Here is a 19,295-nt window from a genome sequence, read left to right on the forward strand (position 1 = left end):
AAATAAAAATTTCCTCTTAAAATTCAATGGCAAGCAAAACAGGAGTGAACAGGCTGGATCACATTAAAACAACAAAATAATCGCAAGGAGGTCATTTCATGTCAGAAAACTCAACGTGCATTTAGTGCCTCAAAATATTCCTTTAAAATGAAACAGCTACTTAAAATCGTAATAATCTGATTGACAGATAAAATAATTGCTTTAAAAACACTTATGAGTCATTTTGTCCTTACCTGCAGGCATGAACCATTACTGCATGCAGTGACTGCTCCATTTCCTAGCACAGACTTGAACAGGGATCACATCTATCTTACAGAATGTGACTAATTTGGGGATTTGCGATTCCTGAGCTACTTTGCAAAGGACACTCCCTTTCCACATAACAGGACATTAAAATGCTTCACCAAGTTATATTTTCTGTTAATCTTAATTCAAAAAGAGCCCTTTGTAAGTGTAGAGCGGTTTCCTGTAACACAACAAAAACACTAAATCTTTAGAAATGAATTTAGAAATCGAGATGCTGTTTGCACAAATGTAAAAAATAAAAAAACAACGAGGTCTGCAACAACAGTACACACAAGCCAGCAGCCTGCTTGATCTGCTTGATTATGATTTGCATGCTGCAGCCGAGTAGACTTCATTAAAAAGGAAATCAATAAATCTTTGCAAAAACGCACAAAGCTTAACCAAAAACAGGGGGGTTCAATTAATACGTTACAATAACCAGCATGCAATACAGAAACAATATTAGCAAACTCGACAAGGGGGGGAAAGAAAAGAAAAAAAAAAGCCCTGCGCTGCTTCTTTGCAATGCTACACCATTAATTGTTCATGCAAAAGATGTAGCTGTACCTTTCTGAAGAGGACGACTTCTCAGAGTTAACTGACATCAGCAGCTCAATCTTCTGCTTGATTTCTGGAAAAATCAGAAAATATTCACAACCGAGATTGCCTGCCCTTGCTTTCCAAAGTCTTCTAACCAAGCGAGTTTTTCCTAATCCCTTTTGTTTCAAAGGAGGCCACAAGATTCACAGTACTTCTGTGAAGACTGATTCAATCGGGCTGGGAAGGAAAAAGCTCCGGAGGCATCAGGCCCTGCTGAACTCTGCACATGACTGTTTATGAAAGCAGGAGGAACCATTTCTTTTAGGCAGAGGGGTGGTGCCTTTCTCCAGGCAAGGCTGACACATGCACCAGGCGATTCTTATCGTAACGCTTACAAATTGAGGCACGAATTGCAGTTTCTGGGGGAAAAGAGGGAAACTGATGATTTATGGCACGGAGCAGCTCGCTGTTTAATTACCTAAACCTTGTTTGACACCCTCGGAAACCCTCAGTTCAAAAGCCCTGAAAAATATGGCTCTTTGAATCATTTTTGTCACAAAGAATGAAGTATTAAATCTGTACTTTAATACACGGGTAGAAATCAGAAAGGGGAAATGCTACACACACCGGGATTCATTTTTCCTCATGCTCTGTATTTCATTTCCTTCAAATACACTTTGAAAAGTAGCATTTAGCAGTCCTTGTTTTTTTAAATATAGATATTAATTACTGATCTAGCACTCACAACAACTAGAGGGAAACACCCGCTAGCCAAACCCGGGCTGCCACGTTATAGATGGTCAGAAATGGGCCTGCCGACAGGCCCCAGCACCGAACCCCCAGAACAGATCAGCTTTTCCTGACAGACCCCTCGGCACGGGGGGCAGAAGTGCTCTCGTGCCATCTGTGGCTTGCTTCACAAGATCATCTCCCGGCAAAATACAGGGACAGCTGAAAAATGAATTACCAGGAGCTGTGTATGTGGCTAAGATGGTTCTGATCAGAAAAAAATAAAAACAAAAAGAATAATGTCACAAATGCAAGCATCGTTTTAAGATCCTATCGTAGCCGGAGATAGTGGTGCCACCTATAGAAATACAGGTAAATCCCATGCTGCATTAAGATGAGGTTCAGTACTTTATCACTGAAGGGAACTTCTGGTATTTGGGATTAACCATGCTATGATGGGAGAGCTTCAAACTGGATTTTTTTCCTTTACATATATTGCAAACACAAAGTCTCAGAAAACTCTGAAACAGCAAACAGAAGAGAAACTGGATTTTTTTTTTTTTTAAACATAAGATAAAGATTTCTTAGCACTACAGTTTAGCATCCTGATGCTCCAGTGGCAGGGTTGTAGCAATGGCCATTACCTCGTCTAAGCGTATGCCACTGCTGCTTCCCAAAACACAGGCCGGAGCTGCCTCCAAAAAGGACCTTAGTTCTCACATCCAAAGCAAATGCTTCTCACAGAAGACACTTCTGGGAAATTTCTGTATCCCCAGCTGGCTCCCAACTGGGAGACAACCCCCCTAGGAGGGGAAGGAGCTGGCTGGGCCAGCCTCTTGCACCTCACCTCAGCACTGAAGGCCAGAGCGGTTCTCATTTAGGCCGCCTGCATCCCTCACTCCTTACCTCAGCTCTCCCGCTATCAGATGAGGGTGACAGCATCCACTGGACTCCCTAGGGTACTGGTTTTTAAAAATAAAATAGGAATAACCTATGGTAAAACATCAGTGAGCACACACACAAAGAATGATTTAATTTTGTACTCGGTGCATGTAAAATGGCTCCGAAGTAAGACTTAGGGCTGCACAGTGGGTAGGATCTGAAAACCTGAGTCCCCACCCATCCACTGAAAGAACCAGCCACATACAGTAAAATAATTTGGACGTGCCATTAAGAGCTAGGTTGTGCTGCACACAGGCCCACAAACACCTTTAACACCTTCCAATCTCCAGCTATACAATCAGACGTGTTTTAAAACAGATCTTTAGTGCAACTTAGGAGATTGGTGCTGATCATACAAATTATGTAATAGGCTGGTTACATTGTCCCTTAATTTAAAGATCATTTTAAAGAAGCAGAGGAAGGCTGACACTATAACCTTAGGGCTATCCCAACACAGGATTTTCCAGCACCTTTGTGTTTGAGTTGTATGAGTGCAGTGTAAAAGACCACACAGAACTGGCGCAGGGTGCAGTCAAAAACATTTACTACAGGGCTCAAATTCACTGCAAAAGTATTTCTGTGCAAAAATATTTCTATTTTAAACAGAAAATGTAGCATAAAGAGACACCAAGTTACTCCACTGAATTTCAGCTTTAAAAATTGAGCAAAACTGCCTTTGAAGCAGATTCAGATAACAGAGAAAAGTGGCTTTGACAAGCATCTATATACAACAAGTTGATATAACAGAGGTGTGCTGCTGTAAAATGCACAAGGGCAAAGCCACTCATGCTCATTGCACAAAAGGCAGGTGCACGGTGCACCTCTCTCCTCTGTGTCTCCTCTCCTCTTCGGGCATCCCACAGGCCAGAAATCCTTTCTCCTGGACACGATCAAGCACACCACAAGAGCCTGCCTGCATGCAGAGAGTGAATTTTGTTTCCTTTCTTCCAGTTTTGATTTCCAAGACAGGGAACATCAAAGCTTGCAGACCTACGTTGCATTTTGCTATGAGTTGATCCACACAGGCTGTAGGTGCTCTTGAGCTTCAGACTTCCTTTTCTTGAGGACCAGCACACCCGCAATTCCTTCCTGACTCTCTCTTCACACCCTGACCCAGTATGGGTTCAACAAGAACAGGATGCTCCATCACACACTGATAAGAGCTGTGTTGTCAGCACTGAAAGCTAATGGCTACAGCAAAGACATTTTTGTGGGATGGGCAAGTCTACAAGTTTAGAGAGCTTTGCTGCTCCAATATGGCTTACAATAAATAAATATCTCTTTAATACACTCTACATCTATATATATATATATATATATTTTTTTTTTGTATGAATAAGCTGTTGAGGGCTTTGCACCTTGAAGGAAGCTCTGTCAGCTTCTCACCCATGCTTCTGGACAGAGACAAACCCAAGAGTTTGGTGGTGTGAACTGAAGCTCGTTTCCCCTCCCACAGACCCTGGACACTGACTGAAAACGTATCTCACTCTCACAATCCAACATGACTTCTCATTCCTTTTGAATAAACATATTAAAAAGTCTGGGTTTTTATAGTAGAACAAAATCCAGAGAGCTTGGAATAAAGCAATCAACTGACGCGCTCCATAAGCAAGGCTCCAGACAGGCTTTTCATACTACCTTGATACAAAACGGATGCCTAGAGATTATTATACTTATGTTATATTGCAAATACCAGCCTACAAGATGTTAAAAATAAAATCCAAGCTACTTTGCTGCAAACTTCAAGTGCATGGGTGCTCTACAAGTTACTCAAGAGCATTTTTCTCTTATGGCTATTCCAGCACATCATTTGAACTTCACTTTTATTCAGTGGTAACAGATTTATTTAATATGGTGACAAGGAGAATTTGAATGAGGTGAGACTTCACAGGAAGAATAATTTCTGGCAGCATTAATGAGGCGTCCCATTCACAAGTTAATAAAATTTCCATCACAACATTATTTAAATTTGGGGGGGTTCACCTCTTTTTCTCTCTCCCTCTCTTGTCGATGTGAGATATTCTCTTTTTTGGGGATTTACTTACTCTTTGTCTCTGCTATTTGAGTGTTGTTTTTTTCCTAAGAAAACCCATTTTTAGAAGAAAATCTCTATCTTTATACATCTACACCACACCCCTGAGATGACACTGATAACACAGCTATCACTCTAGACAGAAATCTGATCATGGAAATATCATCACCAAGATTAGACAGATGGAAATCTATGTGAGTTTTACACTAGGTGCCATTCAGACCACGATAGGAAGGTGGCTGCAGTAACAGCAATGTTATCACTTGTTTATTGTGAATATTTATAAATCACATATCCAGAAATCTGGGCTCTTCTACAGAAGATATTAGAACATACAAATTGTATCCCAAGACCAAATAAAGAAAACAAAGCTCCAAATGGTGGTTACCCTGCCACCCACTCAAGCAGCCTTAACAGCTCAAAAGAATGTAAGTTACAGTAATATTTGCTAAATTCCAAGTTAAAAAAAAAAAAAAAGAAAAAAGAAAAAGGGAGAGTTCTACATCTGAGCAGCTCTTTCTGAAAGTCTCTTGATTTCCCCTCTCAAGAGCCTTTCCAACTTGACACAGATCTATCAGTTCAGCTGTTGGTTAACCTCAACTGCTAAGGCACAAAGACAGAGGCAAATGCTGTGCTATTCAGGACTAACATCAGTTAGATTGAGAAAGCATCATCTTAAATAGCTTTTATGAGTTAATTTGATAACTGTATTGATCAGCATACAGACAAAGAGCGAAGACTCTGCCAGTTCCTCTGCTTAATGAGCAAGCACAAGTGTTCTCAGGAAGATTTCTGGGCTGTCCTAATTTCAGAGGTAACAAAAAGGTGGCACTGTAAGTAGAGCCACATCCAGAACAGATCATAATAACCTGGCTGAAAAAAAAAAAGATGAAAGTAAGTGAAAATTAGTGCCTGCAAATGCAAGAGCAGCAGGTAATACAGTGAAGTTCTCGAGCTAAAAATAGCAAATTTGAGGTAGGGAAACCACCAGCTCCTCAGTTGTTCCAGACACTTCATCAGCCCACTTTGAGTAACTTTATGTTGTATAGAGATCTGGTGTCAGGCCGCTGGCTCCCATCCAAGACCTGAGCAAAGCAGATACACTAAGTCTCTAAAGCCATATTATTCAACCTGCAATTGAATGAAAACAAAAAAGAAGCTCAGAAAGCCTCTGCACTGCCCTGAACAGCTTCATAATCATCTTTTTTATTATTATTTTGTTTGGCTTTGTTATTAACCTAAGCAAAGCAGAGGCTAACCATTCAGAGGAAGCTGCGCACAACCTTTGTTTACCTCCTCTGAGACGCTCGGGTGTAGGTTGGGCATTAGATAGGCGTCAGATAAAGTTAAAATGGGAAGGGATTTCCTTTTTGAGAGAGATAATTTGCTTTGCCAGACAAAGAGGAGACCAGAGGCTTGGAAAAATGGCAAGGGGAGCCCTCCAAAGAAATGCTGGCAGAGTTTTTAAACAGAAGGGATTTTCAGGAAAGCATCATGCCAAAGGCTCCAAGAACGAAGAGAGAAACCTTCAAAAAGTTTCCACAATGAACCTTGAACATCAGAAAGAGAAAGGGAAGAAACCCTCCAGACCAGCCAAAGAAAAGTTATTTAAATAATGCAAAAGGAAGAAAAAAAACAGAAGCAACAGAAATACACTCAGTTTAAGTAATATTAACACATTTTCTTAATCTATCCTGATCATAAAACAGCAAGTTCAGTGCTTTTCTTTCTGTTTCTGAACAGTATGTGTGTTAGGACACAAGGTAAGGATGCTTTTAGCCTTTTTCCTAAGGTACCTTTAAACATCTGCTTTACCACTAATGCCCATCCTAATCTATTCCCTGTTTTCTTTTTTTTTTAAAAAAAAAAAAAAGTCGTGACAGTACTACAGCAACTTGAATCTTACATTTTGACTATGAAAACTCTCATCCTTCTATAAGCTGACTGTATTCCTAATGTCAGTGCCAAAATAAACAATCCTGCTTCCTAAATGCCATAAAGACAGATGTGAAAATATTACTCTGAGGGAATCAACCAAATAACACATTCTTAGCAAGTTTTCAGTCTTGAAACTAATCAAACGGTTTCAAGAACTAGGAATTTTAATATTACTAACTTTTATCTGGACAGATTCTTGTTCTGAGCTGTGGACAATTGTTGTGCAAATAATACATTAAGCAGTACACATGAAGGCAATAAATTAAAATTTTCCTGCCAAGGCAAATTTTTTTGTTCACAGAACAAAATTAGGCAACCATGGTCAAACAACTTGAGAGATTCACTCCTTGACCTCTTTTAGATAACGTACTTTTAAAATCAGGAATAGAAAACAGGGGTTTCTTTGGAAGGCAACACATAGCAAGCTTAAATTTGATCAAAGTGTGAACATGAAATAACTAGAAAATGGGGTAGTGTGGAAGCAGAGAGATTACGATTACCCCAGAACAAATCCTTCTTCCAGGTGTTGCTAAGCTTTTGAAGCAAACAGTGCTTGTGCCCCAACTTCGTGTTATTTGATGCTCAGGCAGAGAAGTTCGGCAGTCCATTATTAATGGAAATCAGACTTCTGGTGGTGCTTCTCTGTGAAGAAACTTCTTGTCTTCCAACTGCTTTACGTGACCAGAAAGAAACAGAGGGCTGGCCTGAACGGTTTAGTCATACTACGACAGAAAGAAACTCAGTAAGCACAGAGCAGGCATCTTCCCTTTTTGCATCAAGTGAGACCTCTTTAATAAGCCTAGAAAGATTACTTCACGTGGAATTTCAAGATTACAACAGAGCTGACTTGAAATTCCTACGAGTCCTTAGAAATGTAAAAGGCTGTCAGAAGTGGCAGTGAGCACAACGGGACTGAAGCCAAATGTCAATATTGTCATCCAGCAGACTTTGAGAAGCTGATACCAAGTTTGTTTGTTACTTTCTTAATGGTGTAAAGTCAGTGCAGTCTTCAGGGAATTTTTGGTCTGCATTTTCTGACCTTCTCTTATAAAGAAAATTGAAGGTCTGTCTGTAACAGGGTTTTTTTCCTCTTGTTTCTGCCAGTTTCCTGTGTAAGTGTAGTAACCGTGTCAAAGTTTTATCCATGTCATCACGTCTGCACACATTCATGGGGTTTGATTCCAGGATATCTAGAAGAGGCAGGGCTGAGAAGAATACAAGGGGTGCCCAGGCATCCCAAACAGTCTCCGGTGTTGTTTACTTTTGTTTGCAGAAACAGCAGCTCTCATATTGGTTTAACGCTGAAAAATACCCCTCGTAAGGGAAATTACACTAATAGTTTCAGTTTTACTCCTATTCAGATCACTCCCTACTGATCTCAGAGATACAGAAACACTGACTTTTCACATCTCCAATAAACTCAGAAGTCCACAGGAATCATCTGTGCTGATGCTTTTAAATAATACTTTCAGAGTAGTATCACTGTGATCCTTCTAAAATGAGTTTTCCCTGAGTTTCAGCTGAGGTTGAAAAATAACACTTACCAAAAAAATCCAAAGAAAAGCCTCTCTTCCTTCAAAACAGCTGCCACCACCTGTTCATACCCAATGATAAGCCTAAGCTAACTCTTTAAGACAGCCATCTTTCTTCAGATGATGCTGCTAGTAGTTCAGCATTGTTCCCATTAACACCAAGGAATGGCAGGGATGATTTAAAGGACAGTACAGACCTCTAATGGCAGCCTTCGCCTCACTTCTACAGAGATAAATGGAAGACCATTTACTGAGAACTCACCAAACAATGATATTTCATTCACAAACCACAGTGACACTACCACCGTTTTAAAACTTCATTTCCTTGTTGTGAAGGTTCTGTGAAAACAGGCAAAAGCAAGGGACGCAGGGAGCAGCGGTATGTGATAGGAAGGAAAGATGTGCTGCAGGAGATCTCAGGTGCGGAACCAGAAGCTTGAGAACACCAACCATCCAGCTAAGTTTGGTTTGGCTTCTACAAAACGGGGAAAAAAGCCTATAAAATACAGAGATGAGTTTGCCTTTTACTTGTTTAAATTTTCTGTTTCTAAACACACAAACATACAGCCTAAATCTCATGCTTAATATCTCCAAAGAATTTTAAATACATTCAAATTCTTGAATTTCTTTTTTATGTTTGTATGTGGAAATTTTTGAAGTTTGCAAATAAATGAGAAAGCATTGGGTATCTAAGGAAAAAAGCATTAAGGATATGCTACAATTACTCTAAGAATGACCCATTACAGACCCAGTGAAGCGGCATTACAGTTGAACGTAACTATGAATTTGAATTTCTTTTAAGTCACCCACATAATTTTAAACTAAGTCTTGTTGACATAATCTGCCATTTGATCTTTTGCCAGGCTGTAGTATTCGTTCATTAAAATGCATACTGAAACACAAAGACGACATTAAAAGGAATTCATCATTCTTCCAGTTCTCCTTGGGCTGGCAACATTCTTTGGTCCCAAGACCAAACCGTTGCTTTTCCCTCCCTCCGTCCATACCAGCAAATCTGCTGTTCTTTGTGCCCAGTTCTTGCCCAGTGCTCATTAGCTAAGAAATTTAAGTGTGAATAGGGGAAAACAAAGAAGACCCAATAACCACACTGCCCCATGTTTGAAAACCTGAGGTTGCATAAAGCCAATCTTCAAAGTAAAAAACATTTAAAATTTAAATATCTTTTCGCATAACTACTTGTCAGATTAAATGCTAGTAAAGTACATCAAGGAAAATATGATTAACCCCAAATATGGCTGTGCTTACTTTTAACATCTCATTATTTGTATGTATTTATCTGTCCTTATTATGAGGAGGGTTATGTTTAGGGACACGGAGTTAAGAACGTATCTTAGAGGTGCTGGAAAATGGAAAGGTTGTCCTGCAAGCATATCCATTCCCTTGGGAAAAACGCAAGAACAAAAAACTACCACAGCTAAATAGTCACTAAATATCTTAAAAACATATCCTGCTGTCCTTTACAATCAGTTGTCAGTTGCTCCCTGTTAAGCAAAAAAGCATCTTCATGTAGAAACCGTTGTAAATTATTTGGCTAGAGACAGAATGATTTGAGTTATTAGTGTTAGTCAAAAGACAACAAATGACTAGCAGTATTTTCCAGACCCTGTCTAAAGAGAGGCAAATGGTTTACTGAGTGTGCAGGGTCAGCTTTTCTGACAAAGCTGAAAGTTCAACATCCAACATAATAATAGAGTGTTTTCTCACACCCTCAAACTAGACCACTTTAATATGTTTGCTATTTAAATAATTAAACAGAATGGATAATTTCTGATTCCTAGACTAAATATATTTTTAATTTATTCCTTTTGTGATCTCATGTACAAACATTATTGTGTTAGGATTCTTTTGACAACAGCATTTTCTCTCAGGTCTACAACTAGTCTAACTGCCTACATTCTATTCACATTTCCAAATACTATTATTTTTTCCACTCAAGAAAAAAAAATACATTGCTCCAACCTTGTAGCATGACAAACTAAATTCCAGTCTTAAGATAAAACAGTTTTCTCTTCATCCCAACTGAGTCAAGCATATGTTACCTTCTAAGGACTACCAAAACGGCTCAAGCATCATGCATGCAGTCTGACATCTGCCTTGCACAGGAGATGAAGCTACACTATGCACCCAGAAGGATTAAATTGGGTCACAATTATTAAATCCATGTTATAATCTTAAACTCCAGGTTAGAGTTTCTCCTTTTCCTAACTAATTATTATTATTCAGCATTCTAAAGAGCTTTATGTTTTTGCTTGTTATATTTTTAAACGGAGGTATTTTGACAGGATATTCACAGGATGCTTTTCAGTATGTTCTGTCAATGTGTTTATATCATGCTCATCACCACAGTATCTACATAACCAGCTTTTCCAAATATTCTTGCAAGATTTTCGTATTTCTTAGCCAGTAGATAGTTTTACTGGATTTTTGTATGGAATTCGCTACCGTAAAGAGCATGTCTGATCTCTGCTCCTGCAGAAAACAAGACGGGACTTGTTTCACCTTTTCTGGACTCAATACGACGACAATCAGTTCTTAGAAAAAGCTCCTTCAAAAAAGTAACGTGTCATCCTGGGCACAAACGGAGCCAAAACCCTCTCCGCTTCAGCAGCGAGTTCCTCCGGCCCTCTGGCCCCAGCGGGACACGGGGCCACGTTGATGATCTTACCTGAAACACAACTCATCAGGCTGGTTAAACAGTGGTCTGTCAAGTGTCAGTCAAGCATGTCCCTTGCTGTTTACATGGGAGGAAACAAGGAGAAAAGGAAAGAAACATGAGGTGTTTTTACACCGAGAAGGAATGAGGGCCAAGGACGAGGTGTCCAGAGCAGCCACGAGAAGGCCCAAAGGCCTGACGCAGGCCCCACACATCCAGTCACACCCAAACCCTCCTGAGTTTTCCTACACTTCGACTGTACAGGTAACGTACAAATAATCCTGCCCGTGCCCATGTCAACTGTGTAGACTAAATTCTGGGAATCACTGGCACCACCACGTGAAATATTAAGCCTTTGCCCCAGAGCAACCTTCACAGCATTACAACAAGCCTTGAAATTCCATATCCGAAGATTTGGGCATCCTTCAGCACATACCTTCCAGCTAATCTCTCATACAAAAGGCAACTGATGGCCAATACAAACAAATACCATTTTCAATCCTTAATTGCCAGTGTCCTGGCTTCACACAGCTGCATGAAAAGACACAAGGAAGTTTTTCTTTTTTTTCTCCCTCCACTCTGAATGGATACAGCAGTAACACCAGCAGATATTTATTTGAAGTGTTGCAAATACACCCTTAACCAGGTTAATCTGGCCATCAGCCAAAATCTTCAAGTTCTTCTATATACACTTTCTTTACTGCAAGGAACAGAAAAGCTTCAGATGTCTGTCTTTCTGAAGTCTGAATGAAGTTACAGCATGCATCTTGATTATCTATCACTGTCTATTATAAATAGAAGAACACGCTACATTCAAAAGTGGGCAGAAAAAAGATGGGTTGTTTTCAATTAAGGGAGTGCTGTGAAAGCTTTCTAGTCCCGAATTACTTCCATCAGGAATATTTTTTAATTTTATACCTAAAACATGCAACATAAATATACAAGTACATGCCAAAGTAGTCCCTTGCTTTCTGTTTGCTCTGTTCTTTGGAGAAACAGGATGTTGATTTAAAAAAAAACATGCCACGTTACACATTTGCAACAACAAATGATCAGAAAGGAGTCTGGAGAAATAGCTACAAACTTTCACTGCAAGATTTGAGAAAAGGACTAAGTAGAAGAAATGAAAAAATCTTATCAGAAAAAAAATTGGCAGCTAGACGCAAAATATTTACGTAGGAAAGAAAGGAGTTCAAAGTAACCACAATAATGGAGGAATTTACAGCAAGCAGAGAGGTCTGTCCAGACATGAGATCTGATCTTGCAATCAGTAAGGCAATTTACATCTCCACTGCTTTTTTTTCCCTCCCCAAATCTCATCTAAATCGTACCCTAATCAGCTACTGCTGATGAAAAATTCAGTGCACGCTTTGCTGGTCTGCAAGTTAGCTCTACCTTTTTTCTTCTTCCACCCTCTCCCCTCCTCCATCTTACTTCCCCATCACTTATTCAGCAATCACGAGACACCTGGCATTGCCTTGTCTAAAAGCTGGCTACAAATAGTTTCTTTGGCACTGAAGACACGATGATGTAGGTGGTAAGTCATCACCATCCACTCTGCAACTGTGTGGTGACACCCCTCAGGAGCTAATCATGCTGGCCTTCATTATCTTCCATCTCCTACGTGGCACGAAGCGGGTTTTGGTGAGTGATGCCGCTAAAAGCGTAGGACCACGTCACTCAGCCTCCTCCTGTCTTCTGACCCTACCGGCTCCTCTCAGCACCGGCGGCTAGCAGCTACTGAGTCAGCAATGCTGTCACTTGTCCAGGCACACCCAGCCTCTTCTCCAAACCACCACATTGGAGTTTTCGGTCTCCTTTTGGTCCGCTGCTGCACAGACAGACAGAGCAAAACGCCTTGATTTCACCATCAGCCTCTGCAAATCAAGATTTTTTTTTTTTTTTTAACAACACAGTACTAATTTTGGCAGCTGGTAGAGCACCTCTTGAAACAATGCACAATGTTTAACAGACTGCCATCATGGTCAAATACATCTTTCACAAAACAAATGAAACAAAAAAGCCCTACTTGAAATAAAGGAAAACTTGCTTAGGAACTAGACTAACAAAGAGTTCTAAAGAGCTCAAAAAGAACAAGAAAACAAAAAGAAAAAAGATTTGCAGGTAATCCTCTACCTACTGCATTAGGTATCATTGAGGGTTCAGAGAAAACTCAAAGAAAAAGTGTCCTCTGATACTATGCTTCCAGATTTTTTATTAGAAACAAACAACAATGTTAAATAAAATTAAGACTTCATGAAAAAGCATTGAAAGTTAAATCATCTAAATTCTCTCCCAGTTTCACTATCCTATTTACCATTCCCTAAAGTATCCAAGTTTACAGTCATAGAAGACGCACGCTTGAAAATCAGATAATTCAAGTTTCAACAGGACTGGCAAGTCTAGCCTAGACAAAGCCTACCGATGATCATCCTGGCTCCCCTTGCTGCAAAGGAAACATGCTTCAAAGATTTTATGTATTTGCAAATGCAACTACTATTTCGCCCTGTTTATAGGAAATTTTAAATATATATATATTTAATATAGATTTATATAATCATTATTTGCTCTTGGTGTTTAAAACCTGTAATGAGGTATTTTTATATATTCATGAAGATGGGGAAAAAAAGAAGTAATAAGCATTATCAGAAGAACCAACCCCTACAAAACAATTTTAAACATTATCCTGTTAAGTCATAAGAGTCAACAATTTACTTTCAAACATTAATTAAAATCTAGATTAAGAAAAAGAGATGAGTGAGTACAGAGACTATTGGGAGACAGGGAGCAAAATAAAATCAGCAGAAATTACTCAGTGCAGAGAAAAATCAAGCAGGAGAAAAACAACAAAAATTCTGGGAGAGGACAGGAGAAGAATATTGAGAAGAAAAGGTATGTTGCCAAGGCAAAGACAGAGAGCTGAAGACAGTAGGCAAAGAAGGATATAAAAGCTCAGGAGAGTGTAGGAAGAAAAGCAAACTAAAAAAAGATAAGGACTAAGTCTTGCAAGGGAAGACATTGAATGTAACAAATGTGCTCAACTTAACGGAGCCAACGTGTGCTTGTTTAGGAGAAGACAGACAAGAGCACTCTGAATATTTGAAGGAAGATGAATTTGTGCTCTGTCTGCAAGATACACAGGAATGTGTACTGGAAATACAACATCCTTCTTTTTCTTCCAGAACAGGGACTTGACTGCTCCCCCAGCCAGTGCATTGCTCCTCCTCCTCCAACAAGTAGCCAAGCAAGGACAACAGCAAGAAAGAGCAGGTCTGTAAGTTGTAGGCAGCACCTTACGCTTAAAACCAGGTTCTGGAGATTCTTTTATATTGGAAAATATGATATCTTGCACTCTTAAAAAGATAGAGAACCTGTTGCATCTGCTTTTTTACATTAGAAATTCAGCATTTACCTATAAAAAATTGTAAACAAGGCAGTAGAAGGACATCACAAACATAAAAAGCATAAAAAAATTAACTAAAAATAGGACTTCTCAGATATTTGTGTAATTTTGCTGTTATTTTTCACACTTGTTTTACTACAAAGCTAGTGAGATTTTTTTTTATTATTATTATTATTTTTTAAAAGTAAATGCAACACCTCCCATTGCTATGCTAAAGCTGGAAAAATTCCCAATCAACATGAGTCACCAAATCACCTCCAAATGAATAAAAAGGCAGCAAGACTTAACATTGCCCTGGTTTATTTTCACTTAGAAATATAAACAGGAAAAGTGACTGAGAGAAAACATCCAGCCCTGCTTTACCCCCCAGGAAACTAAGTCCTTACCTTGTTCCTTTGCTAATTGGCTTGAGAATGCTTTTCAGATGACTAGATGAAGACAAAGATCAAGATCCAGAAGAAATATGCAAGAAATTAGAGACTAAGTTATTTTGCATTACACTTAGTTATGTCCAAATGTCCTTTCCAAAATCTAGCTGGAACAGTTTCAAAAGCTACCAAACCCAGCAATTCGTTGTGCCCTCTACCAGAGGTTACCGACCTCCAAAGAACATAAAAATAGTCTGCCTGATTACCGAGCAAAGGCTGCTCCCAAAAAGCCAGCTGACCCTGAGGCACACGGCCCAACCTGACCGCTCTGTTATAGCAAAACAGAGAGCTCAGATAGTAATAACTCAAATTGCGCTTATTATACATATCAAAGCTCATCTGACCATGCCAGAGTTCTACTTAAAGCTGCTCTACTAATAGGGAAATAAGTCTAAGGCCCTTTCTGCAGGGAACTCTAGCCACTAGGGCATGTGTAGGGTATAAATCCCTAGAGCAGTATGGAGATATATTAAGGACAGAAGAATTATTTTTAAAAGGAGAGGTAAATGCCTTCCTATGGTAACTTGGTCCGCTGACTGAAAAGGCAGGATGACAATTTTAGACCCCTTTTAGACAGCTTAAATGAGGTGAAATGAATTCTGCCTTTTAGTTTCTATCTGAGTTACTGTAGGCTCCTTTTGCCACAGACAGGGAATGGAGACGTTCAGGACAGAGTTCTTCTCATCTACTTGGTTAATCTAATGCCTAACAAGATGAATCACCCAAGTGCCACTTTCACTCCACCAATAAGTCTGGACACCCAAATCAGACGCACGCACTGCAGACATCCACACCAGATCAAGTCAGTCCCATCTTTACTGCAGGGTTTCAGGCAGCTGTATCAAGGCAGACAATCTTCACCTGTTTAGGTATCAATTCCTGTAATGATTTAACCTGGGATGAAAATATCATTTAATGTCACTCTCCTTTGTATGTTGATTACATCACCTCACTTTCCTTCTTTAAAGTAGGAAGAGGGAAGGCTATGGGTTTGACTTATTTTGTCTTTTTTATTGTGAAGGCACTCAGGTGTTCAAAGTTTTCTTAAAATTGTTAGTATTCATTGCAATACATGTATGATGAACGTTAGTAACGGGTACGTGTACTAATATAATTACACTAATACATAAATCCCCCTCTATAGAGGGGAGCCTCAAATCATATTTATTCTTCCTTGAAAAAAGAAAAGAACCTGGATATGACAAAGTTCAAAGAAACTCTGAAAAAAAAAAACAAAAAAAAAAAAAAAAACAACACAACAAATCGGAGAGGGTACTGGAAGAGACTGGTAAGCACTTATAAAGACAAAAAAAAAATACTGAAAGAAGAACACAAGTGTCAGCTGAGAAAAAGCGTTACTAACAATCCAGACAGAGAAAAAAGCAGAAACAGAAACTTCAGCTCTATTTCCTTCATTCATTCTCATTAGATTCCCAGTCTTGAAAAGCTCCAGAGATGGGGATCTCTGCCTGCCAAACTGCTTGCAATAGCAGAGTACCAGGCAGGTGTGAGACTCTTGGGCATTACAAGGTTACAAATACGTGTACATACAGTGCAACACACTTTAAAGTTTGACCTTTAGGTATTAGCCTTGACCATCTGGCCCTACTTGCAGGGTTTCAGGGTGAAAACAAGGCAGGCAGAACATACCTTGGCCTTTATCAATCACTTTGTTTCCAAGTCCTGCAATATTGGTGAGTTTTCTGTACCATCTTAGAGTTACATTTTTGTTCTCAAGGCCTCAAGCAAGAGCTTTTAGATAAAACTGTGTGTTTCAATACTGCCCGTCAAGCTTTCCATTAGTGTGCTTTTAAAAAGGCCTCTCCTCCTTGCCACTGTGCTTGGAGCACTCACCAAAAACCAATACTCTCAGTCACTGCTGATTTAACAAATCTGGCCTTAACTCGGGTTTGAAAGTTTACAGCCAAGATTTAGTCGTCTGTCATTTCAGAATCTTTTGGCTAGGCTAAAATTGACACAATTACAGGGCTAAAATGATGTACTGGCCATAAAAGAATAGATAAACCCTGCATATCGTTACCTGCTAACACATTCCTAAACAAGCCTGTGATATGCATATATTACTTACATGCTGTGCTACCATTCAGCCCTCTGGCAGGCCTTTACCAGCCTTTCCTTACTCAATTTTAAGTACATGTTCTTAAATCACATCAAGTCTTTAATTTTTTTTGCCTTGTTTTCAGACCATTTTTGTACACTGAACAAACCATCTGTATGTTTTAAGTCACTTATTACCCTATTCTGAGGTCTCCTCAGAGAAAACATGTTTTGGACTACTGGTTGCCCTTAGATTGTGCAGGACCACAATTAATACAAGAATTTTAAAAGGCTGTTTTCCTTCCTCCAAGACAGCACAGATTATGTAGGGACAGCAGTGTGACATTAGAGAGGCACTTCAGCCAAAATTTGAATAGATGAACGCTGGAGATGAAGATCAAGCCTACGGTAGGAGTCTGAAGATAAATCATAAATATGGATTGAAAACAAAGCAAATATTATCTATTCAGATGGCAACTTATCAGGCTGAGCTCATTTTCTCAAGTAGCTTTGTTACACTGCAGCATTGTCTGGATGGCTCAAAAAACAGCGACCTTCTGCTGTAATTGAAAACCTACATATAAACTGTTATGTGTGATGAGGAAAAGCAGAATGGTAAATAGCTGTGCCTTCCGTTTTCAAACACAAGGCTATATATCCTGCAGTTACCTGAACAGGTTGTTTTTTATTAAGTATTTTCCACATAAATTCAATTCCTGTGACCCTACCAGTCAGGTCAGGGTTTTCCAAGCTCCAGGACCTGCCCAGCAGGTTTCATCACAGGTTTCTGACACTGAGACAAGGATCCCTTCAGCCTTTCTGTACCAGCAGAGCTAAAACAGCTCTCTGGATGAGTAAGACATCTACCACTGACAGAGCTTCTGCCCTGTAAGACACATTTTGACAAAAAACACGTTCAGCTCTCAAGGAAAACTTTCAGGAGCATGGCGGAGTAGAGAACAGGCCCCTGCTTAACACTAAATCCCTTTGGTAATCTTTTTTGTTTAACATTTTCCTTTAACGTTTTTAAAAAATCATTAATTACCTTTTTTTCCATTGGCATTTCTCAAGGCAGAGTGGTTATAACACTGCCTTTTGTATCTTTGTAGGAAAAACATTGTACAAAACCCTTGTCACTGATGGTGCTGTTGAAGCACAGCCTTCCTCTCATCTGTACAGAGACTGCTGTCCTATATGCAATTCCTCAGAAAACTACTCATGTCCTGTAAGGATCAGGATACATTTGTTTTATTGTCAAAGTGTTGGAGCAAAAGCTCAAAAAGCTCAAAACACAAAATGCATTTGTCCAGCACTGGAGAGTGCCAATTGTCAGGGAGAACCCGAGATGACAATTCTCCCTTTCTGAGGATTGTTATATTGCCTTTCCATTAAAATCACTCACATTTTCTCTTTCACATGTCTGTAAAGGCACCAAAAATACCTACGAAGAACACCTACAAGGAGATGCTAGGTTAAGGATGCTGCACATACACACAGCGTTAGCGTGTTCAAGCTGTTCTAAGCTGCACTTTCATGTTAAGCCCTTATCTTTTTTCCTCCTTCAGCATTATAGGCATGGAGCGTTTCTGACAGACCTCAAAGCCTCCTTCAGGGTCCTGTTTCCCATATTTTAAATTCGAACACCGCCATCAGTTGCAGACTTCACAGCCATTGCTGAGACTCCTCTATGCACCGGCCAGAACATCTTACATAATAATGAAGCATTCTCGCACCGCGCTGTTAGGGTTGGAACACACTGTTCCGTATAAAACACCACGACGAGACTGCTTCCCTGAAGAGTTTACAGTCTAAGAACGCAAGGAATACACCGGGGGGAGAGAAGGCAGGCATGGGGAGATAAAAGCACTTATAAATGCATCTACACACGCGATGTTTATTATTAGAGTAATGCAGTTGCCAACCATATCCATCATCCCCTCAGCTCCTCGTGGGTATGATAGCAGAAAGGGCTAAGGAGGTTGAAAGAGTGCAGCAGCTAAAATGTTAGTCTTGGAGGGTATTTTTAGGAAAAGGAACATCATGGGAGGAAGAACAGAGCATTTATAGGAGATAAGGGATGAGTGGGCAAGGCTTACACTTTGACAGATAGGAAGAGACAGACAAGCAGGGAGATCTGCACATGAAGGAGGGACACGGTGGGCAGGTGCAGATAAGGAAAAAAAGAGCTGGATCAGCACAACAGGGAATGTTGATGAAGAAGTGTTAAAAGGATGATTTGGTCAAAATAAGAAATAGAATACATTTCGTATATGTCTTGGAAGGACTAGAAAGGATGATCCTGTAGTAATCATGTTGGTGGATGAGGCAGGCATACACATTTTTTCCTCTCAAATTGTATCTTCCCACTTGAGAAGCCACCTAGAATGTAAATATGTATTATTGCTCCCAGCCTCGATTAAGATTCTCTCCTGCATTTCATAACTTAAGTGATAGCCATAACATCAAGCACTCTGGCTTTTTTTTTTTTTTAAAGAGTTTTCATGATTCCGTACTAACTTCACAGAAAATGAGCTGATAGTCTAACACGACTTCATTTGCAAGATGTTATCTTTAGCAGCACAGTGCTCTTTAGCATGATGGACTAATAGCATGCAGAACACAGAATCCTGAAGGACGGCTTGGTGATCTCCTTGCAGTGATGCCTCACAGGACAAATGACCATATCTTTAAGCATTACTCTGCAACCAAATACTTTTAAATACCTTACTCTTAA

General features: G+C 39.6%; 1 protein-coding gene across 18 annotated transcripts in view; it reads right to left on the reverse strand.

Moving 5' to 3' along the window:
- Positions 1 to 19,295, reverse strand: part of SRPK2 (SRSF protein kinase 2) — a 150,373-nt gene that overhangs the window by 90,060 nt on the left and 41,018 nt on the right. For 10 of the 18 annotated variants that reach the window (XM_038176239.2, XM_072032498.1, XM_038176252.2 and 7 more), the window contains one exon: positions 853 to 916. The exons of 6 other annotated variants lie outside the window; for them this stretch is intronic. In XM_038176239.2, coding sequence (XP_038032167.1) covers positions 853 to 916 — 64 coding nt within the window. Of the gene's footprint in view, positions 1 to 233; positions 266 to 852; positions 917 to 10,684; positions 10,716 to 19,295 lie in introns of those variants that run through there. 2 more of the 18 variants (XM_038176237.2, XM_038176247.2) reach the window with 2 other exon arrangements.

Source organism: Anas platyrhynchos, chromosome 1, assembly GCF_047663525.1.
Source record: "Anas platyrhynchos isolate ZD024472 breed Pekin duck chromosome 1, IASCAAS_PekinDuck_T2T, whole genome shotgun sequence".
Lineage (NCBI taxonomy): Eukaryota > Metazoa > Chordata > Aves > Anseriformes > Anatidae > Anas > Anas platyrhynchos.